The 25,250-nt window shown below is 35.7% G+C and overlaps 1 protein-coding gene across 1 annotated transcript in view; it reads left to right on the top strand.

Moving 5' to 3' along the window:
- The window catches only part of LOC137638708 (long-chain-fatty-acid--CoA ligase ACSBG2-like), a 69,177-nt gene that overhangs the window by 16,629 nt on the left and 27,298 nt on the right, over window positions 1-25,250 (top strand). The window contains exons 2-3 of the mRNA XM_068371026.1: window positions 16,524-16,688; window positions 18,066-18,229. Coding sequence (XP_068227127.1) covers window positions 16,583-16,688; window positions 18,066-18,229 — 270 coding nt within the window. The 5' untranslated portion in view covers window positions 16,524-16,582. The remainder of the gene's footprint in view (window positions 1-16,523; window positions 16,689-18,065; window positions 18,230-25,250) is intronic.

The raw sequence follows: 25,250 nt of genomic DNA, 5'->3' as shown, positions 1-25,250 counted from the left end.
TTAAATTGGATATGGATATTATAATAATAATATTAATAAAAGTTTTTCACTCATGAATTCTGACCACCTTAAGATTTTAAAACCCACTTTAGTTGGCGACATTTTCTCTCCCTTTAAAAGGCTAAATGCCTGGCAACATTTATTTCAGGATTCTTACCGTTTTAAAAACATTTGTTTACGTAAAGGATTGATATTCCGGTCACCAACCGTAAAAGATAATAACAAAGTAAGGTGAAATTGCGGTTGCCTGTATTTTACTGAAATACGGCTGAGAAAAGTATATTTTTACGGAAAATTTCCTATTAATTTTTTTTTTTTTTAATACAGTGCATTGCAAGTAAAAGTGGGTGCTATACAATATGTGGAAACTACCTCATTACTGACAAATCATCATCATCTCCTCCTACGCCTATTGACGCAAAGGGCCTCGGTTAGATTTCGCCAGTCGTCTCTGTCTTGAGCTTTTAATTCAATACTTCACCATTCATCATCTCCTCCTTCGCGCTTTATAGTCCTAAGCCATGTAGGCCTGGGTCTTCCTAGTGCCTTGTGGAGCCCTGTTGAACGTGTGGTGAACTAATCTCTCTTGGGGAGTGCAAAGAGCATGCCCAAACCATCTCCATCCTCCCCTCATCATGATCTCATCCACATATGGCACTCTAGTAATCTCTCATAGTTTCATTTCTAATCCTGTCCTGCTATTCAACTCCCAGTATCCTTCTGAGGACTGTATTCTCAAATCTACTAAATCTATTAGAGATCGTTTCATTGTCATACCATGACTCGTGTCCATAGAGTAACACCGATCTCACTAAATTGATATACTGTATAGTCTGATTTTTAACCTAGCCATTGTCTGATTTGCTTTTCTAAATCTTTCACTAAACTCTAATTCTAAAGACCCTGTATTGGAGATCATTGTTCCTAAATAGTTAAATGATTCTACCGCATTAATCCTTCTCCTTCCAATTATATTTCGTCTTCCATTGCATACTCCGTTCTCATCATCGCTGTTTTCTTCTATTTAGCTTCAGCCCCACCTCTTGTGATATTTCATGCATTCTGGTAAGCAAGCATTTCAAATCTTGTGGTGATCTACTAAGAAGGACAGCATCATCAGAATACTCTAGATCTGCTAAATTCCTATCACCAATCCAGACCAATCCTTCTCCACCATCTCTGACTGTTCTTCACGTTACAAAGTCCATGAGGAAGATAAACAACATAGGTGACAACACATTCCCTTGGAGTACTCCGCAGTTCACTGGAAACTCACTTGATAAGACTCCATTAACATTAACTTTGCACTTGTTATGCTCATGAACAGACTTAATCAAATTTACATATTTAAAAGGAATTCCATACTAACGCAGGATTCTCCACAAAATTGGCCGGTGCACGCCATCAAAGGCTTTTTCATAGTCCACAAATACCATCCAAAGGGGATTTCTATATTCTACATATTGCTGTACATGTCTCAAAATGAAAATTTGGTCGGTGCAATTTCTATCTTTTCTAAATCCTGCTTGTTCATCTCTCGGCTTTTCATCAATCTTTCTCTCCAGTCTCTTAAGAATAAGCATACTATATATTTTCATAACTGACGTAAGTGTTATGCCTCTGTAATTATTGCAATCAGTTAGGTCTCCCTTTTTAGCTATATTCACCAACACTCATAACTCCCATTCATCAGGTTTTGCCTCTTCATGTCACATTCTACAAAATAAGCTTGTAAGTAGTCTGGGAGTCACTTCATTTTCGGCCAGTATCATCTCGGCAGTTATTCCATCTTATCCAGGGGCTTTCCATTTCTAGTTTTTTTAGGATAGCTTCGACTTCAAACACACTAAATTCATTCATGGGCACATCAAGGTCTTCATCAGCTTCAGGTATATCAATCAAATTATTCCCTTCATATGTCCTATTCATAAAGTGTTCCATCCAACGTTGTCTTTCTTCATCTTCTGTTGGTAAACAGAACCATCTCTCTTTTTGATGGGTATATGCTTCTTCTTTGCCCCAGTCGAGATTTCATTACTAATTCTATGAGCAATTCTCACACCATAGCCACTCCCTGAATTCATAGTTTTGTCGGCCTCATGTGCTTTACTGTCTAAATAGTCTCTCCAGTCATTCCTGGCTTTTCTTTTGACCTCGCTGACAATACTAGAATACTTAGCACGCTCTACCTTGTAATTATCATTACTTCTTCGAAAACTTTCAACGATCAATTTCTATCTTTGTCTCCTTTTTATAGTATCCTGAGTATCATTGGATATCCATGATTTTCTCCTTGTATTTCCTTGTACTGACAAATACTGATTATTATTATTATTATTATTATTATTTGCTAAGCTATAACCCAAGTTGGAAAAGTAGGATGCTATAAGCCCAGGGGTTCCAATAGGGTAAATATTCCAGTGAAGAAAGGAAACGGGGCAAAATAAAATATAGAACAGTAACATTAAAATAAATATTTCATATATAAACTATAAAAACTTTAACAAAACAAGAGGAAGAGAAATAAAAGAAGAATAGTGTGCCCAAGTGTACCCTCAAGTAAGAAAACTCTAGCCCAAGACAGTGGAAGACCATGGCACAAAGGCTATGGCACTATTCAAGACTAGAGAACAATGGTTTGATTTCGGAGTGTCCTTCTCCTAGAAGAGCTGGTTGTCATAGATAAAGAGTGTCTTCTACCCTTACCAAGAGGAAAGTGGCCACTGAACAATTACATCAGTTAATCCCTTGAGAGAAGAAGTTCTGAAATAAACGGTGCCAATGGACTGAAGCCAAATGGGTGTGTTGGTTATTTATACTCTGACGTATCAGTTGGCATACTGTTTTTGGCTTCGAGTATTTGTTGTTTTTGATTTTTAAAAGTACTTTACGGCAGGTAGAAGTCAGAGATCTTACCCTTTATACACATTTACTCTTATTCTCATCGTTACAGTTTTAGGATTATTATTTTTATTATTATTATTAGTATTAGTAGTAGTAGTAGTAGTAGTAGTATCATTGTTACTATTTTGCAACCTCTGGACACCTGGCGTGTATACTTTCATCTGCTTCTCAACCTTGATGTGATAGTTGACAGTAGATTGTCATAAAACTCATGTTTTTTTTGTGCACCAGAGTCCTTGAATTATGTGGTACTTTTTAATGTACCAATTTTGTTAATTGAATCTAGGTTTTCTGTTTTTTTTTTCCCTTAAACAATTAGTTTTTTTTTTTATAACGAGTTAATTTTTATCAGGCACAGGGGCTAGTCACTAGTGCATTAAGTGAGCCCTACGCGGTGTACTGTCGGCACTATCTATCCGCCTTTAATGTTTAGCCATTTACTCTAGAACCTTTCCTTCTTCATTTCTACCGTCCAGTTGTTCAACCGGTTACTTTGTAGTACGAGCTACAGGTACTTTTACCTGGATTATGATGATATCAGACACTCCCAGTTTTCCCTTTTCTGCTTATCCATATAGCCCAAACTCGTAGATTCTCTCTCTCTCTCTCTCTCTCTCTCTCTCTCTCTCTCTCTCTCTCTCTCTCTCTCTCTCTCTCTCTCTCTCTCTCTCAAGTGTTCTTTAGGTAATAATAATGATGTTTATTGGACAAAAAATATTTACAAACAAAAGATTTGCAAAAAAAAAAAAAAAATAAATAAACTCAGTCTAAGCCAATGTGGAGCACAACTAAAGTAATATCATCAATTAAGAACAAAAAATCAAAATTAATAATTGATATACATTTACAAAATGCATACATACACACACATAAATGATTATTAGCCTAAAAATAAAATGGAAATGTATATTTATATAATAAAGAAAAGTGGTTTATGGAGCCAACGATATATTATTATTATTATTATTATTATTATTATTATTATTATTATTATACATTGAGAATTGTAATTTCGGTATTAAGGAATGATTCAGTGAAAGAATTAATTTTTCAAACAGAATATCTTAAACAATGAAACCGATATTTACATTATGGTTAGGTAGGTAAATATTTATTAACACAGCTTTAGTACCCAAATAACAAGAGATTTGTGTACGAGTTCTTAAAAGATCGAGCGCTAAGCAATGTCTTTAGATAAGCGGGCAGAGTATTCCAATGTAGATATAGATACGATTACTATTTTAATCTATATATGTTGTATGTATCTGAATATTGTATGTATCTTTGAATATTTTATATATCTATTTTTTTAGGTTAATAATGTTACCTATAATAACTATATAAATTCATTGTAGATATGGAGATCTATTTTACTTATGATAATAGATTCTAGTTATACATTGCCCGAAGAGCTCAGCTCCACATGGGCTTGGACTGAATCTGAATTTTTGTAAATATTTATGTAATTTATTTTTTGTCTAATAAAATTTATAATTATTATTATTATACCCATTACTTTGTCAATTTTAATATCTGTCATATCAACATGCTCTGAAAGTTAGTTTATTATCAAGAATTATCCCTAAAAATATACCACTGGACTTCTGGTCAAGAGTATGTCTTTCTTTCATTTAAGGTTAACTTATTTGTCAGTAGCTAGTTTTTTTTACAAGAGTTAGATCAGCGGTTAGCGTATCACAGAGGTAGATATTTTTATGGCTAAAATGAAGCGTAGTGTCATCGGCAAAGAGTATGGAACTTGACCTACCTAGACTTTGAACCTACCAACTGACCGAGGTAGATCATTGATATAGGCGAGGTAAAATAACGGGCCTAAGACTGATCCCTGGGGAACACCCATTTTGCCTTCATCTCTCTCTCTCTCTCTCTCTCTCTCTCTCTCTCTCTCTCTCTCTCTCTCTCTCAAGTGTTCTTTAGGTATTGCCTTCTCTCTCTCTCTCTCTCAAGTGTTCTTTAGGTATTGCCTTCTCTCTCTCTCTCTCTCTCTCTTTCTCTCAAGTGTTCTTTAGGTACTGCCTTCTCTCTCTCTCTCTCTCTCTCTCTCTCTCTCTCTCTCTCTCTCTCTCTCTCTCTCTCTCTCTCAAGTGTTCTTTAGGTATTGCCTTTCTCTCTCTCTCTCTCTCTCTCTCTCTCTCTCTCTCTCTCTCTCTCTCTCTCTCTCTCTCTCTCTCTCTCTTTCTTTATACTTTAAGTACAAGTGCTGGATTTTCGAAGATTTAAAGTATATTGTTGTTTTTGCGTAATGATTTATTTTATTCATATTCTTTAATTTTCTATGTCATCTTATGTTCATATTCCTTTTTCTCTTTTCCTTTAAAATTTGAATATTTTAATAACAATTTCTTCTCTTTTTTTCATTCTTTCATTTTCTATATCATATGTTTGTATCCCTTCTCATTTTTATTGAAATTTCCCCTTAATATATTTTCCTTTAAGATTGGAATATTTTTAATTTGTGATAATAAAAAAAAGCCATCAGCTTTTAACCCCTCCCCCACCCCACCCTAATTCCTCCACGCTTGTACCCCGTTATTTGACGAATGTTTTTAGAACTGGTCAAGGTCACGCGAGATTGTGGCCCTACCCAATTGTTTTTCTACCCCGAAGGTAAATGCTTTTTGAGCCTTCCCCTCTCCTACCCCTCCCCGGCGGGCTATGACTGTCTCAAGAGCTTAGAGCCCCCGTCCGGAAATAAGGTCCGGGCAATCTGCGCGTGCGCATTCCTACCCCCAACCGCCCCGAGGCAGTTTAGTCCTGAGTCCTCTGTCTTTCGATAGGAGATCACGGAATATTTAATAATGATTTTTTAACTCAAATTTAAAAGATAAATGGTCTGTTGATTTGGGTAATATTAACGATTTCAGTGAATTATATGCTTAAAGAACTTCATAATAATAATAATAATAATAATAATAATTATTATTATTATTATTATTATTATTATTATTATTATTATTACTTGCTAAGCTACAACCCTAGTTGGAAAAGCAGGGTGCTATAAGCCCAAGGGCCCCAACAGGGAAAATAGCTCAGTGAGGAAAGGATATATGGAAATATACTATGAGAAGTTTAAGAACATTAACAACATTAAAAGAGATATAAGATCAAGTGATTAAATAAGTTATAATTCATTATCAGTATTAAGGTTTATGACACAGCTTTAGCATATATGCAATGAGAACTGCTCCATTTTTTATGTCTACAAAAAAAAAAACTTTGCCAATAAAAAAGAAGGGTATTAACTGATACAGCTCAAAGCGACTTGGCAAACACAGTGGCCTCGTGACTCGTTTTATCAACAGAAGCAGTTCACAAATCTATCTTTAGACTATCACTGGCACACACTGAAACCATCATTCGTATGAAGAGGTTTATATCGCTGCTACGAAAATGGTTAATAAGTCTTGCAAAGTGTAAACAATAACCTGGATATGTGAAGGTTTATACAAAGTAGACGATTTTGAAATTGGAGTAAATTTACGATAAAAGTACGATGGCAATTAAAAGTTCTCTTGCCTTAGGGTATACTCGGGCACACTATTTGTTTCCTTCTATTCCTCACTGGGCTATTTTTCCGTTGTAGCCCATATAGGGCTTATAACATCTTGCTTTTCCAACTAGGGTTGTAGCTTGGCTAGTAATGATCATAATAATATTAAGATCATCAACCGATAAGAAAGTAGAGCAATTATATGTCAATATAAGTATGTACTGTACTTTTTTAGAATTGGCTCTGCTCTATATGTATTTGGCATCACGTAGATGTTAGTATTGTTTAGGGGCCAGGGTGGTCTTCAATCTTTTTGAGGTCATGGCATACTTCACGTGTCTCCAAATACCCATGGCCCACTACTCCAAATACCCATGGCCTATTACCATGACACATTACTTCTGATACCCATGGCACATTACTCTAGATACCCATGGCACAATACTCCAAATATCCATGCACATTACTTCAGATACCCATGGCATATTACTCCAGATACCCATGGCATATTACTCCAAATACCCATGGCACATTACTCCAAATATTCATGGCATATTACTCCAAATACCCTTGGCAAATTACTCCAAATATCCATGCACATTACTTCAGATACGCATGGCACATTACTTCAGATACGCATGGCACATTACTCCATATACCCATGGCATATTACTCCAAATACCCATGGCACAGTACTCCAAATATTCATGGCATATTACTCCAAATACCCATGGCACATTACTCCAAATATCCATGCACATTACTGCAGATACCCATGGCACATTACTCCAGATACCCATGGCATATTACTCCAAATACCCATGGCACAGTACTCCAAATATCCATGGCATATTACTCCAAATACCCATGGCACATTACTCCAAATATCCATGCACATTACTTCAGATACCCAAGGCACATTACTCCAGATACCCATGGCATATTACTCCAAATACCCATGGCACAGTACTCCAAATATTCATGGCATATTACTCCAAATACCCATGGCACAGTACTCCAAATACCCATGGCACAGTACTCCAAATACCCATGGCACAGTACTCCAAATATTCATGGCATATTACTCCAAATACCCATGGCACAGTATTATTATTATTATTATTACTATCCAAGCTACAACCCCAATTGGAAAAGCAAAATGCTACAAGCCCAGGGGCTCCAATAGGGAAAAATAGCCCAGTGAGGAAAGGAAATAAGGAAATAAATAACTGAAGAGAACAAATTAACAGTAAATAACTCTAAAAAAAAGTAACAACGTCATAACAGATATGTCATATATAAACTATGAACAACTTCAAAAACAAATATGTCATATATAAACTATAAAAAGACTCATGTCCACCTGGTCAACAAAAAAGCATTTGCTCCAACTTTGAACTTTTGAAGTTCTACTGATTCAACAACCCGATTAGGAAGATCATTCCACAACTTGGTAACAGCTGGAATAAAACTTCTAGAGTACTGCGTGGTATTGAGTCTTATGATGGAAAAGGCCTGGCTATTAGAATTAACTGCCAGCCTAGTATTACGAACAGGATAGAATTGTCCAGGGAGATCTGAATGTAAAGGATGGTCAGAGTTATGAAAAATCTTATGTAACATGCATAATGAACTAATTGAACGACGGTGCCAGAGATTAATATCTAGATCAGGAATAAGAAATTTAATAGACCGTAAGTTTCTGTCCAACAAATTAAGATGAGAATCAGCAGCTGAAGACCAGACAGGAGAACAATACTCAAAACAAGGTAGAATAAAAGAATTAAAACACTTCTTCAGAATAGATTGATCACCGAATATCTTAAAAGACTTTCTCAATAAGCCAATTTTTTGTGCAATTGAAGAAGACACAGATCTAATGTGTTTCTCAAAAGTAAATTTGCTGTCGAGAATCACACCTAAAATTTTGAAAGTCATACAAATTTAAAGAAACATTATCAATACTGAGATCCGGATGTTGAGGAGCCACCGTCCTTGACCTACTTACAATCATACTTTGAGTTTTGTTAGGATTCAACTTCAAACCCCATAATTTGCACCATGCACTAATTCTAGCTAAATCTCTATTAAGGGATTCACCAACCCCAGGTCTACATTCAGGGGATGGAATTGATGCAAAGAGAGTAGCATCATCTGCATATGCAACAAGCTTATTTTCTAGGCCAAACCACATGTCATGTGTATATAGTATGAAAAGTAATGGGCCAAGAACACTACCCTGTGGAACACCGGATATCACATTCCTATATTCACTATGGTGCCCATCAACAACTACTCTTTGAGATCTACTACTTAAAAAATCAATAATAATGCTAAGAAACGACCCACCCACTCCCAACTGTTTCAGTTTGAAAACAAGGGCCTCATGATTAACACGGTCAAAGGCAGCACTAAAATCAAGGCCAATCATACGAACTTCACGACCACAATCAAGGGATTTCTGTACTGCATTGGAGATTGTAAGAAGGGCATCACATGCTCCAAGGCCTTTACGAAAACCAAATTGCAAACTAGGGAATAGATGATTACCTTCAGCAAACCTATTAAGACGTTTTGCCAGAAGACGTTCAAAAACTTTAGATAATATGGGAGTTATGGCAATTGGGCGGTAATCAGTGGGACTTGAGCTACCACAAACACATTTACATAGAGGAGTAACATTACCAATTCTCCAACAAGTGCTAAAAGCTCCTCTTCTTGCTAACTTGCGCAGAATAACAGATAACTTTGGAGCTAAGAAATCTGCTGTCTTTATAAAAAACAAAGGAAAAATACCATTCGGGTCTACACCTCCATAAGCATCAAGGTCCATCAACAGAGCTTTAATCTCACGAGATCGAAAAGCTAACCTAGTTAGTTTAGCCTCAGGAAAACAGGAATGAGGAAGTTCAAGTTTTTCATTACTCTGTTTACTGTCAAAAACATCAGCCAAAAGGGTTGCCTTTTCCTTTGGACAGTGAGTGACTGAGCCATCTGGTTTAAGTAAAGGAGGAACTGTTGCATCTACACCAAAGAGTGCAGATTTAAGGGTAGACCACCATTTATGTTCCTGAGTTGTACCATAGAGGGTTTCTTTTATGATTAAATTGTACTCCTTTTCAGTTGAGGCATAAACTCTCTGAGCAAAAGCTCGAAGCTGAGTATAGTTGTTCCAGGTCAAATCTGACCTGTTACCCTTCCAAAGGTGATAGGCCTCCTGCTTCTCCAAATAAGCACGTCTACAATCATCATTGAACCACGGTTTGTCCTTCATTCGGTACCTTAGCACACGAGAAGGGATACGCCTATCAATTATGTTGACTAGATTCTCATTCAAAGAGACAACAGGATCTACACTATTATATAATTGTGACCAATTCAAGGACAAAAGATCATGCAAAATCCCATTCCAGTCTGCTTGGGATTTCATATAAATTTTACAGGAATATGATATATCAGGGACAGGCTGCTCAGTCTTCACTAATAATGAAATCAAGGCATGATCAGAAGTCCCGACTGGAGAATCAACCTTACTAGTTATAACGCCAGGGGAGTCAGTGTATACGAGGTCCAAGCAATTACCAGACCTGTGAGTAGCTTCATTTATGATTTGCTCACAGCCTGATTCAGAGGCAAAGTCTAAAGCTCTTAAGCCATGGCGATCGGTAGGAGAGATAGAACTTAACCACAGTACTCCAAATACCCATGGCACAGTACTCCAAATACCCATGGCACATTACTCTAGATACCCATGGCACAATACTCCAAATATCCACGGCACATTACTCTAGATACCCATGGCACATTACTCCAAATAGCCATGGCACATTACTCCAAATAGCCATGGCACATTACTCCAAATAGCCATGGCACATTACTCCAAATAGCCATGGCACATTACTCTAGATACCCATGGCACAATACTCCAAATACCCATGGCACATTACTCCAAATACCCATGGCACATTACTCTAGATACCCATGGCACAATACTCCAAATAGCCACGGCACATTACTCCAAATACCCATGGCACATTACTCCAAATACCCATGGCACATTACTCTAGATACCCATGGCACAAAACTCCAAATAGCCACGGCACAGTACTTTAAATACCCATGGCACATTACTCTAGATACCCATGGCACAATACTCCAAATAGCCACGGCACATTACTCCAAATACCCATGGCACATTACTCCAAATACCCATGGCACACTACAGATTTAAGATGGGAATTGATGAGTTCGAAATGAAATTTATAGTTCCTGGAACTGGAATATTATTACATGTTATTATCATAAATTCAAAATATAGGTTTTTATATTATACAGATATACTCTGGAACTTTTCTTGACATTTTTATATGATCTAAATTTTAGGTTGTGCGTTGAAATGAAATTTGATTTCCATGAATTCAAAGTACGAATATGCTTAGTGAATTTTCATGACCTAATTCTTTTTTTACAAGAAATAACTAATTGACTATGAATGTTAAATAATTTTTATGTACTGTCCTTGGATATAAAAAAGAACAAAAGAAAATTTTATGAATAATTAACTTTTGTGCTGTTATGTAAATACTGGCTATACTGCCCTTTTAGCTCGGAAAAGTTTCCTGCTAGCTGATTGGTTAGAATTATTTTGTCCAACCAATCAGCGATTGAATATTATTATTATTATTATTATTATTATTATTATTATTATTATTATTATTATTATTACTAGCTTTACAACCCTAGTTGGAAAAGCAAGATGCTATAAGCTCAAGGGCTCCAACAGGGAAAAATAGCCTAGCGAGGAAAGGAAATAAGTGAAACAAAGAAGAAACGATTATGTCAGTAGCTAGGTAGTTATTGTGTCCTTTGACTGACCAGACAATACTACAGTGGATCCATCTCTCTGGTTACGGCTCATTTTCCTTTTGCTTACAAATACACCGTATAGTCTGGCCTATTTTTTTACATATTCTCCTCTGTCCTCATACACCTGACAACACTGAGATTACCAAACAATTCTTCCTCTCTCAAGGGGTTAACTATTGCGATGTAATTGTTCAGTGGCTAAGTTTTAATAGTTTATATATGAAAATTTTCATAGTAATGTTGTTACTATTCTTAAAATATATTTTCATTGTTAATTACTTCTACTGTAGTTTCCTTATTTCCTTTCCTCGCTGGGCTATTTTCCAACGAGGATTTTAGGCTGGCAAGTAGCAGTAATAATAATAATAATCATAATAATAATAATAATAATAATAATAATAATAATGCTTACCAATTCTATGGTATGATGTACTTACTTGACCTCAGAATTCCTGTATAGAAAGTTCTTTTTACAAACGACTTACTCTTGAATCAAATTTCATTTCCAGGAATTCCTCCTGGTCAGGGTCTGGAAAATAATCTGGTTCAAGGTTCGATGGATTTGTTACTAATGATAAATCCTATGTCCTTCAGATGACGAAAGTGCCTGGAATAGTCCTAAATCAAATTTTGAATGGGGTGGATTATATCCTTTCTGAGAGTGTTGTCTATTTTCTGAGAGTGTTGAGTCTATTTTCTGAGAGTGGTGTCTATTTTCTGAGAGTGGAGTATTTTCTTTCTGCATGTGGTGTCTATTTTTCTGAGAGTGGAGTCTATTCTTTTTGAGACTGGAGTCTATTCTTTTTGAGAGTGGAGTCTATTTTCTGAGAGTGGAATCTATTCTTTCTGCGAGTGGAGTCTATTCTTTCTGCGAGTGGTGTCTATTTTTCTGAGAGTGGAGTCTATTCTTTTTGAGAGTGGAGTCTATTCTTTCTGAGAGTGGTGTCTATTTTTCTGAGACTGGAGTCTATTTTCTGAGACTGGAGTCTATTTTCTGAGAGTGGAGTCTATTCTCTCTGCGAGTGGTGTCTATTTTTCTGAAATTGGAGTCTATTCTTTTTGAGAGTGGAGTCTATTTTCTGAGAGTGGAGTCTATTCTTTCTGTGAGTGGTGTCTATTTTTCTGAGAGTTGAGTCTATTCTTTCTGAGAGTGGTGTCTATTTTTCTGAGACTGGAGTCTATTTTCTGATAGTGGAGTATATTCTTTCTGCGAGTGGTGTCTATTTTTCTGAGATTGGAGTCTATTCTTTCTGCGAGTGGTGTCTATTTTTCTGAGATTGGAGTCTATTCTTTCTGCGAGTGGTGTCTATTTTTCTGAGATTGGAGTCTATTCTTTCTGAGAGTGGTGTCTATTTTTCTGAGATTGGAGTCTATTCTTTCTGAGAGTGGTGTCTATTTTTCTGAGATTGGAGTCTATTTTTCTGAGATTGGAGTCTATTTTCTGAGACTGGAGTCTATTTTCTGAGACTGGAGTCTATTCTTTCTGCGAGTGGTGTCTATTTTTCTGAGATTGGAGTCTATTCTTTCTGCGAGTGGTGTCTATTTTTCTGAGATTGGAGTCTATTCTTTCTGCGAGTGGTGTCTATTTTTCTGAGAGTGGAGTCTATTCTTTCTGAGACTGGAGTCTATTTTTCTGAGGTTGGAGTCTATTTCCTGAGAGTGGAGTCTATTCTTTCTGCAAGTGGTGTCTATTTTTCTGAGAGTGGAGTCTATTCTTTCTGAGACTGGAGTCTATTTTTCTGAGGTTGGAGTCTATTTCCTGAGAGTGGAGTCTATTCTTTCTGCAAGTGGTGTATATTTTTCTGAGATTGGAGTCTATTCTGTTTGAGTGGTGTCTATTTTCAGAGAATGGAGTCTATTTTCTGAGAGTGGAGTATATTCTTTCTGCGAGTGGTGTCTATTTTTCTGAGATTGGAGTCTATTCTTTCTGAGAGTGGTGTCTATATTTCTGAGATTGGAGTCTATTTTCTGAGACTGGAGTCTATTTTCTGAGAGTGGTGTCTATTTTTCTGAGGTTGGAGTCTATTTCCTAAGAGTGGAGTCTATTTTCTGAGACTGGTGTCTATTTTCTGAGAGTGGAGTCTATTTTTCTGAGAGTGGAGTCTATTTTCTGAGAGTGGAGTCTATTCTTTCTGCGAGTGGTGTCTATTTTTCTGAGATTGGAGTCTATTCTTTCTGCGAGTGGTGTCTATTTTTCTGAGATTGGAGTCTATTCTTTTTGAGAGTGGAGTCTATTTTCTGAGAGTGGAGTGTATTCTTTCTGCGAGTGGTGTCTATTTTTCTGAGATTGGAGTCTATTCTTTCTGAGATTGGAGTCTATTCTTTCTGAGATTGGAGTCTATTTTCTGAGACTGGAGTCTATTTTCTGAGACTGGAGTCTATTTTCTGAGACTGGAGTCTATTTTCTGAGACTGGAGTCTATTCTTTCTGCGAGTGGTGTCTATTTTTCTGAGAGTGGTGTCTATTTTCTGAGAGTGGAGTATATTCTCTCTGCGAGTGGTGTCTATTTTTCTGAGATTGGAGTCTATTCTTTCTGCGAGTGGTATCTATTTTTCTGAGATTGGAGTCTATTCTTTCTGCGAGTGGTATCTATTTTTCTGAGATTGGAGTCTATTTTCTGAGACTGGAGTCTATTTTCTGAGAGTGGTGTCTATTTTTCTGAGGTTGGAGTCTATTTCCTGAGAGTTGAGTATTTTCTGAGAGTTGAGTCTATTTTCTGAGAGTGGAGTCTATTCTTTCTGCGAGTATAGTGTATTTTTCTGAGATTGGAGTCTATTCTTTTTGAGAGTGGATTCTATTTTCTGAGAGTGGAGTGTATTCTTTCTGCGAGTGGTGTCTATTCTTTCTGCGAGTGGTGTCTATTCTTTCTGAGATTGGAGTCTATTCTTTCTGAGAGTGGTTTCTATTCTTGCTGAGATTGGAGTCTATTCTTTCTGAGAGTGGTTTCTATTCTTTCTGACTGGAGTCTATTTTTCTGAGACTGGAGTCTATTTTTCTGAGACTGGAGTCTATTTTTCTGAGACTGGAGTCTATTTTCTGAGACTGGAGTCTATTTTCTGAGACTGGAGTCTATTTTTACTGAGTGGAGTCTATTTTTACTGAGTGGTGTCTATTTTCTGAGACTGGAGTCTATTTTCTGAGACTGGAGTCTATTTTTCGAGAGTGGAGTCTTAGTTTCTGAGAGTGGAGTCTTAGTTTCTGAGAGTGGAATCTTAGTTTCTGAGAGTGGAGTCTTAGTTTCTGAGACTGGAGTCTATTTTTCTGAGACTGGAGTCTATTTTTCTGAGACTGGAGTCTATTTTCTGAGACTGGAGTCTATTTTTACTGAGTGGAGTCTATTTTTACTGAGTGGTGTCTATTTTCTGAGACTGGAGTCTATTTTCTGAGACTGGAGTCTATTTTTCGAGAGTGGAGTCTTAGTTTCTGAGAGTGGAGTCTTAGTTTCTGAGAGTGGAGTCTATTTTCTGAGAGTGGAGTCTATTTTTCGACAGTGGTGTCTATTTTCTGAGACTGGAATGTATTTTCTGAGACTGGAATGTATTTTCTGAGACTGGAGTCTATTTTCTGAGACTGGAGTCTATTTTCTGAGACTGGAGTCTATTTTCTGAGAGTGGTGTCTATTTTCCTGAGGTTGGAGTCTATTTCCTGAGAGTGGAGTCTATTTCTACTGAGTGGAGTCTATTTCTACTGAGTGGAGTCTATTTCTACTGAGTGGTGTCTATTTTCTGAGACTGGTGTCTATTTTCTGAGAGTGGAGTCTATTTTTCTGAGAGTGGAGTCTATTTTTATGAGAGTGGAGTCTATTTTCTGAGAGTGGAGTCTATTCTTTCTGCGAGTGGTGTCTATTTTTCTGAGATTGGAGTCTATTCTTTCTGCGAGTGGTGTCTATTTTTCTGAGATTGGAGTCTATTCTTTTTGAGAGTGGATTCTATTTTCTGAGAGTGGAGTGTATTCTTTCTGCGAGTGGTGTCTATTTTTCTGAGATTGGAGTCTATTCTTTCTGAGAGTGGTGTCTATTCTTTCTGAGAGTGGTGTCTATTTTTCTGAGACTGGAGTCTATTTTCTGAGACTGGAGTTTATTTTTACTGAGTGGAGTTTATTTTTACTGAGTGGAGTTTATTTTTACTGAGTGGAGTATATTTTTACTGAGTGGAGTATATTTTTACTGAGTGGAGTCTATTTTTACTGAGTGGTGTCTATTTTCTGAGACTGGAGTCTATTTTTCGAGAGTGGAGTCTATTTTTCGAGAGTGGAGTCTATTTTTCGAGAGTGGAGTCTTAGTTTCTGAGAGTGGAGTCTATTTTTCGAGAGTGGAGTCTTAGTTTCTGAGAGTGGAGTCTATTTTTCGAGAGTGGAGTCTTAGTTTCTGAGAGTGGAGTCTATTTTTCGAGAGTGGAGTCTTAGTTTCTGAGAGTGGTGTCTATTTTTCGAGAGTGGAGTCTTAGTTTCTGAGAGTGGTGTCTATTTTTCGAGAGTGGAGTCTTAGTTTCTGAGAGTGGAGTCTATTTTTCGAGAGTGGAGTCTTAGTTTCTGAGAGTGGTGTCTATTTTTCGAGAGTGGAGTCTTAGTTTCTGAGAGTGGAGTCTATTTTTCGAGAGTGGAGTCTTAGTTTCTGAGAGTGGTGTCTATTTTTCGAGAGTGGAGTCTTAGTTTCTGAGAGTGGAGTCTATTTTTCGAGAGTGGAGTCTTAGTTTCTGAGAGTGGAGTCTATTTTTCGAGAGTGGAGTCTTAGTTTCTGAGAGTGGTGTCTATTTTTCGAGAGTGGTGTCTATTTTCTGAGACTGGAGTGTATTTTCTGAGACTGGAGTGTATTTTCTGAGACTGGAGTGTATTTTTTGAGACTGGAGTGTATTTTTTGAGACTGGAGTGTATTTTCTGAGACTGGAGTCTATTTTCTGAGACTGGAGTCTATTTTCTGAGACTGGAGTCTATTTTCTGAGAGTGGAGTCTATTTTTACTGAGTGGTGTCTATTTTCTGAGATTGGTGTCTATTTTCTGAGTGGAGACTATTTTTCGAGAGTGGAGTCTTAGTTTTTGAGACTGGAGTCTATTTTCTGAGACTCAAATCTATTTTCTGAGACTGTGGCCTATTTTCATAGACTGGAATCTATTTTTTCAATTTTCCGAGATTAGATTCTTTTTTCTTAAGTGGAGTCTATTTCATAAGTAGTATTAGATGCACGAATCCATTTGCAAGACTTGAAATACATTGCAACGTACATGTTCATCTTTCTTTTTTTAGCACCGTGAGCTGATTGAAAGGCCTCGAGTATCACCAGTAGCTGGAAATCCTGCAAGACAATGGCACCTGATCCAAGAGAGCAAGAGGACTCCGGTACCGGAGGTTCAATTATTGCTGGTCACAGGATTTCTTTGAATGTCCATTATGATAATGACTCTCAACCAGGTAAGGGTTAACCAGAATTATCTTAACTGTTTTTATTTCATTGTTGCTTAGTTTTCTAATTTTAACAATGATTGAGTTTGATTGTAGTGAGGATTTTAGACTTTGGTGTGAATTTATGAGATAGAGATAGAGAGAGAGAGAGAGAGAGAGAGAGAGAGAGAGAGTACAGCAACACTATACAGAGAGAGAGAGAGAGAGAGAGAGAGAGAGAGAGAGAGAGAGAGAGTACAGCAACACTATACAGAGAGAGAGAGAGAGAGAGAGAGAGCACAGCAACACTATATATACAGAGAGAGAGAGAGAGAGAGAGAGAGAGAGAGAGAGAGAGAGAGAGAGAGAGTACAGCAACACTATATACTGTATACAGAGAGAGAGAGAGTACAGCAACACTATATACTGTATACAGAGAGAGAGAGAGAGAGAGAGAGAGAGAGAGAGAGAGAGAGAGAGTGAGAGAGAGAGTACAGCAACACTATACAGAGAGAGAGAGAGAGAGAGAGAGAGAGAGAGAGAGAGAGAGAGAGAGAGAGAGAGAGATATTACAGTAACTATTATCTTTGATTGTCGTTTTCTGGTTTTGAATATGTACACCTTTAATCTTTAACTGTTGTATACTTTTGTTGATAAAGTTGATATTTTGAGTTGAAGTTACATAGAAACTGTATTGTATTTTTATATCAAACTGACTATCTTCTTTATTAAAAGATTTAAACTAATTCTATTATTATTATTATTTTTATTATTATTATTTTATTATTATTATTGTTATTATCATTATTATTATTATTATTGTTATTATTATTATTATTATTATTATTACTACTACTGTATATGAACTATAACCCTTGTTTGGAAAGCAGGATGGTAAATGCCCTCTAAGGACTCAAACAGGGAACAATAGCTCAGTGAGGAAAGGAAAAAAAGAAATAAATAACTTACTGAAGTAATGAACAATTAAAGTTGAACATTTTGAGAACAGTAAGAGAATTGATATAAATAAGCTGTCAGCTTAGATGTTTTGTAAATGAACAAAATTAATAAATCTAGATTAGATCCTGTAATTTCTTGCTTGAGGGTACACTCGGGCACACTGTACTATCTTATTTCTCTTCCTCTTGTTTTGATAAACTTTTTATAGTCTTTTTTTTAGGAAATATTTATTTTAATGTTGTAACTGTTCTTAAATATTATATTTCTCCTTGTTTCCTTTCCTCACTGGGCTATTTTCCCTGTTGGAGCCCCTGGGCTTATAGTATCTTGCTTTTCCAACTAGGGTTGTAGCTTAGGAAGTAATAATAATAATAATAATAATGTATTATGTATTGTATAATTCCCCATAATCAATTGTCCCCACCACTTCCTCTTCCTCCTTTGCAGATAAAATGGCAAGAGGGGTGACGCCCCTGGAAGAGAGGGTGACCAGCATCGGCGCTCTGTCATGTGACTCGCCGCCCCTCCAGTTCTCACCTGATCAAGTCCAGCAGACGAAGGAGTCCGAGCAAGAGAAGGTCACACATATTGATCAAGTTGTAATGGACGATGTGAGTAGAATGGTTTACGGTTTCCCCGTGGGTTCATTCCATGCTATCTTTCCGGGTTATTTATATATACTTTGAATTTCTTGGAGTTCTAGGTTTTTGTATGTTGTTATTATTATTATTATTGTGGAAGTAGAACCTCTTTTAAGTAGGGTTCGTTGAAGATTATGGCTACCTCAATGACAATTATTTTGTAATAGTTATTCAGTGTGTCTGATTTTCATTTATTATTATTATTATTATTATTATTATTATTATTATTATTATTATTATTATTATTATTATTATTATTATTAGCTGACCTACAACCGTAGGTTGAAAGAAACCCATAATATTTTAAACCCTATAGGGGCTCCAATAGAGAAAATAGCAGATTGAGGAAATAATTTAACTGATAATATCATGTGCTTGATTGTACCCACAAGCAAGAGAACTGTAACTCACTGTAGGGAACTAGGAAACCATGGTACAGAGGCTATGGCACTACCCTAGAACCTTTTGTTCAAGAGTAGAAGAGACTCTTTAGCTAGGGTAAGCAGCTCTTCAAGAAGGACACTCCAAAATCAAACCATTGTTCTCTAGTCTTGGTTAGTGACATAGCCTCTGTATTATGGCCTTCCACTGTCTTGGGTTAGAGTTCTCTTGCTTGAAGGTACACTCGGGTACGCTATTCTATCTTATTTCTCTTCCTCTTTTTTTTAAGTTTTTCATAGTTTATATAGGAGATATTTATTTTAATGTTGTCACTGTTCTTGAAATATGTTATTTTTCCTGGTTTCCTATCCTCACTGGGCTATTTTCCCTGTTGGAGCCCCTGGGCTTATAGCATCCTGCTTTTCCAACTAGGGTTGTAGCTTAGAAAGTAATAATAATAATGATAATAATAATAATAATAATAATAATAATTATTATTAATAATAATGCGTTGTAGTTTTAGTTTTATGGATACATATTTTGATTGATGATAAACTTTTATATTGTTTTACCATGAGGGCATTTTGAGACATTTCTTCATCGGAGTTGTTGTTGTTGTCGTCGTCGTCGTTGTCGTCGTTGTTGTTGTTGTTGTCGTCGTCGTTGTCGTTGTTGTTGTCGTCGTCGTTGTCGTTGTTGTTGTTGTTGTTGTTCTATGAACAGGTATGCACTTACTTAATTTTGCTAAGCATTGATGTGAAGGAAGTAGTTCATACAAAATTTAATTATTTTACTATATCTATATATTTTTATAGAAAATATATGCATATGAAATTAAAATCGGCAATCTTTCATTATGAAAATGACATGCTGTACACAAACAGAAAGGGAAAAGTACTATACAGTACATGAGAAATTTGCATAGCAAAATTGAATTAGTAACCCTTTCAGAATTATGTACATAATAACAGCCACTTACTATCAGATTTTTCTTAAACGAAATCATTCTATTTTAGAACGAAAAATAATAAATAGACGCGGAATGTTGATTTAAAAATTCGGATAAGGTATATTCATAAGGACAGCCAGTATAATGAATTATTACTTGAATCACTGAGGACACGTCATAATTAAAAAATAATATTCTCTAGTTTTGGGTAGTGCCATAGCCTCTACCATTGTCTTTTCTCACTTGTCTTGGGTTAGAGTTCTCTTGCTCGAGGGTACACTCTTGGTGAGTATGCCATCTTGGTTTTTGTAAACTGTGTTTTAGGCAGGCTTAATTGAAGGCCTTGGATATATGGTGTTTTTAAGAGGGTATTATTATTATTATTATTATTATTATTATTATTATTATTATTATTATTTGCTAGGGTACACCCCTATTTGGGGAAGCAGGATGCTACAAGGCCAGGGGCTCCAACAGGGGAAAATAGCCCAGCGAGGAAAGGAAAATTAAGAAAACAGAATATTTCACGAAGAGTAACATTAAAATAGATATCTCCTATATAAACTATAAAAACTTAAACAAAACAAGACGAAGAGATATAAGATAGAATAGTGTGACCTCAAGCAAGAGAATTTTTGCCTTTTCTTTTTATTATTATTATTATTATTATTATTATTATTATTATTATTATTATTATTATTATTATTATTATTATTATTATTATTACTCTTATGGTATTCATTTTCCAAATCATCTTTCCTGGCCTTCCTTCAGTTGAAGTGGCTATCTTGAGAGTAATTGAGCATTGCATGGAATGTCGGCTCCACCTTAATGTTGACTCAGTTCTTCTGACATTTTGTCTTTAATGTGTGAGTTGCATTTTTATTTTCTTTGTACATAATCATGTTCGTATTGGTTTTGCTATCATTTAACTTATTTTTTTTTTTAAGTATGCTGAAAACTTTTTTTGTTATTATTTATTTTTATTCTGTATGGAGACATTGAGCAATATATATATATATATATATATATATATATATATATATATATATATATATATATATATATATATATGTATATATATATGTATATATATATTTATTTTCATTCCGTATGGAGATATTGAGAAATATATATATATATATATATATATATATATATATATATATATATATATATATATTATATAACTATATATACTGTGTGTATATATATATATATATATATATATATATATATATATATATATATATATATATATATACACGTATATTATATATCTATATATATTATATATATGTATATCTATCTATCTATCTATCTGTCTATATATATATATATATATGTGTGTATATATATATTATATATATATCTATCTATCTATATATATTATATATATGTATATCTATCTATCTATCTATCTGTCTATATATATATATATATATGTGTGTATATGTATATTATATATATATCTATCTATCTATATATATATGTATATATATATATATATATATATATATATATATATATATATATATATATATATATATACATACATACATACATACATACAAAAATCACCCGTGCTCGTTCGTGGGTACAGTGAATCTGAAAAATAGCAATAGATACCACTACAATTACTACGTTTCCACTCCGTACAGCAAGTCATAATTTCAATTCTTTTACTGTTAATTAAAATTTATAACAATCTAATTTTACTTTTTTTTTAGCAAACGATTTGAACCCGTTTGTTTTCTTTCATAAAATTTCAAGAGTTCAAATAAACATTTGAAATGTTGATTTGGTATTAAGTATATATGAATGATAGATGATTAAAGTATTTGAACAAGAAATCGCCATGTAAAACAAATTCTTTTTTATTATTTTTTTTCCATTTTGTATGGGGTAAACACAGTTGCCTTCTCTTTGGGGTGGACAGTAGTCCCGATCGGCTGCCCTGCTTGACATCGCTTTAGACCCCGGTAGCGTATGTTCATATGTTGTACCGGTCGAAAGAACGATAAACACCTATGTTGAATATATGGTAGTCCACATAAGGAAAATTAGAAGATGCGTATATGTAGAAATGTTCTGTTTCGTCGGCCAGTGGACCTCTCCTTAGAGCGGTTATGAGAAGAAGTCCAGTGGCGGACGAAACTGTAGATCATTTCTATATTTACACATTATCTTTTAATTCTATGTGAACTACCACATATGTGGGCTCTACAAACGCCAGAAGAATTTGAAGACCCATACCTACATGACTCAGGACTATGAAGCGTGAAGCAGATGATGATGAATGGAGAAGTATTTAATTAAAAGCTGTAGATAGAGACGGCTGGCGAAATCTAACCGAGGCCCTTTGCGTCAATAGGCGTAGGAGGAGATGATGATGATGATGACCATATTAAGTCATCTTCGTGCTATGGAAGATTAAATATGTAATATCTATATTGAAATAGGGAGCAAGTTGTGCTCTCTAACTTTCATTGCCTTGAAACCCCATCCTTACCCAATTAATTGATGTAATAAACATTTTATAACATCAAAGGGTTGAAATATGAAGTGTCTCGTTAAAACATCTCTGTCTCAACACCTGCAGTTCATTTAACAGTCTAAACATCTGTCCCCATTCCACTCACAGTTCCAAGGCCAATCCCCTGTTATTTCAAGTCAACAATGAGTTGTTCACGAATGGCATCTCAAGATACCATAGTCGTTAATCTTAAGATTATTATTCTCTCTTACTTATCCCTACGTGTTCAATTCTGATCCTTCTGAACTTTCGTTTTTCTTCTAGTTGTGTATTATAAAATGTTATCATTTGTGGCACTAATATGTTAATGTTGTTACTTTTCTTAAAATATTTGATTTAGATTGTTTTTTTACTTCTCTGTAGTTAATTGTTTCCTTATCTCCTTTCCTCACTGGGCTTTTTTTCCCTGTTGGAGCCCGTGGGCTTATAGCCGCCTAGCTTTCTAACTAGAATTGTAGTTTAGCTAATAATAATAATAATAATAATAATAATAATAATAATAATAATAATAATAATAATAATAATTAATCAAACTTTCGATTTTATACTGCTCGAGCGTAGACAATTTTTTTTTTTTTTAGAATCGATTTTCCTTCTACCTACTTCAAATTTACCTACTTCTGATTCTCCTTTCTATTTTTGACTTGCTCAACTTGCTTTAGCAAGTCAATTGAATGTCTAAGAAAGCAGATCTTGTGTAATAAAAAGAAATGGACATGAGCTAGACATATAACGAGAATGACAGATAATAGTTGGACATTAAGAGTAACAATGGGTCCCTGGAGATTGCAAAATGAGCGGTGAAAAGAAGAGAAGACGATGGACTGATAAACTCTAGAAAGTTGGCCTTTTATATTTGACTTATATATAACTTTACTTTTACTGTAAAGGCTGCTTTTCTGGTCCTGTACAGCAGGGAAACCCTACTCTCTACAAGACCTTTACAGTCATTTTATCGTATGCATTCCAAAGCATTCAAGCATTTCACACTTCATATTGCTCGTTTATTGTCAAATCCACATTATCGAAGCACTTAAAAACAATTAAGTCTTCAGTTACCTCTTGAAAGCCTTAATATCTTCAGTCTTTCTGATATCTAGTGGGAGCCAATCGTATGGTCTTGTGGGCGCATATTTAAAGGCTATGAAGATTTTGAGCCAGTATCCATGGATTTCATACGGACCTGAAAAACTGAAATAAATAAATTGGGATATAATTGGATTTAGTGAAACTAGTGTTATGGTGGCTGATATGGTAACCTCCGTGGCTGGTGAACGCCAGACTATGGTTAGTCCCGCTCAAACCCGATAGTTTCTTTGGCCGCTGCATCCTTACTATCCTTTTGAGCTAAGGATGTTTCGGGGAGCCAATAGGTCTACCTGCCTAGTCATCAGCAGCCTTTGCCTGGCCCTCCTTGATCCTAGCTTGGGTAGAGAGGGGGCTTGGTCGCTGATCATATTCATATATGGACAGTCTCTAGGGCATTGTCCTGCTTGATAGGGCAATATCACTGTCCCTTGCCTCTGCCATTCACAAGCGACCTTTAAACTGGGGGAATCATTACTCCAGGATCTGCATTCGATCAGATTTAATATCGAAGGAACCACTTGTTACAACACAACACTACCCAACACTGGTAAGAATGGCTCGTCCACTCTGTATGCTTAGGACGTCCCAGGAAGCATCTGTAGAATACATCTTTTTAGATACCCCATGATCCCTTACTTGTTAATGCAAGGGGATTTATCAGTGGTCCTTGAGTATTTTCTTCCTTGTTATGGTTTGGGATACTAAATTCGTGATCTCTTGTCCTCTAATAAATAAAAACCTTAGAGTCTAGTCGTTAGTTTTCTACAAATGGTTATTTTTCCAAGGAATCCAAGAATGAGTTCAAGGTTGAACATCTTAGCACATACGTCTATTGTAAAATGCATTTCTTTAATTTCGTGCTAACACCTTGATGCAAGGGAATTGTAAACTAACAATATTGGAATACAAGAAGTTTCCCTTTTTTTAAGACTTTGAAGTTTGCTCATGAATGGCAGGTGCAAGAGACAGTGGCATTGTCGTAGCAAGTAGGAGAATGCTCTAGAGACTGACCATGACTCAGCAGATAGACCTATAAGGCTCCGCCAAACCCTCCCTCCTTAGCTCACAAGAATGGTGAGGTTGCAGCGACCAAAGAAACTCACTGTCCCTTGCCTCTGTTATTTAACTTGATTTATAGTATCACGTTCTAGAAGATGGAATTCAATTAAAGGTTTAAAGGACGCTTGTGAATACCAGAGGCAAGGGACAATGACCTTGCCCTATCAAGTAGGACAATACCGTAGAGACTGACCATATATACATATGGTTAGCGCCCAAGTCCCTCTCTCCACCCAAGCTAGGATCAAGGAAAGCCAGCCATGGCTGCTGATGACTCAGCAAATAGACATATAGCCTTAATATATATATATATATATATATATATATATATATATATATATATATATATATATATATATATATATATATATATATATATATATAAATTTCTACCTCATACTTGAGATCAAACGCTAGCCCCTTCTAATAAAAGGCCAGGTCGAAACCAACCATGCCATTAAAGAAATCGGAACCTGACGCTACCTACCTGTCCTAGGATTTACCTGGCGAGACATCAGTCTCTTACCAGCGAGTTTTACCCGATTTCCCGGCCCATATATTATGATGTACGGCATTTTCCTAAAGTTAAAAAAGTTCTCCAGGAAATAAAGTTTAGTATTTTCAAGAATACAAATATCCTTGTAGCATTTGGGAGTATTTCGTTTACCTAACGTTAAATACGGCTGAAAGAAATCTAAATTAGAAAAGTCTATATAACGGTAGTAGTTAAGGACTAATAGTTCTAGAGGTGCTTGAAAACACCGTAAGGGACGGAATTGTGAAAATACACTATCTTTACTTTAAGTTTATCTGGTCCTGTACAGCAGGGGAACCCTATTCTCTACAGGGCCTCCACGGTCGTTTTATGATGTTCATTCGGGAGCATTTAACATTTCACAGTACTTATTGCTCGCTAACTGTTAGACCGTCACTATCGAAGCACTCGCTGGATAAGAAAGTCTTCAGTTTCCCTTTGA

Source organism: Palaemon carinicauda, chromosome 3 (genome assembly GCF_036898095.1).
Source record: "Palaemon carinicauda isolate YSFRI2023 chromosome 3, ASM3689809v2, whole genome shotgun sequence".
Lineage (NCBI taxonomy): Eukaryota > Metazoa > Arthropoda > Malacostraca > Decapoda > Palaemonidae > Palaemon > Palaemon carinicauda.
The sequence above is the reverse complement of the archived record's forward strand: the minus strand, read 5'-3'. Positions and strand labels throughout refer to the sequence as shown.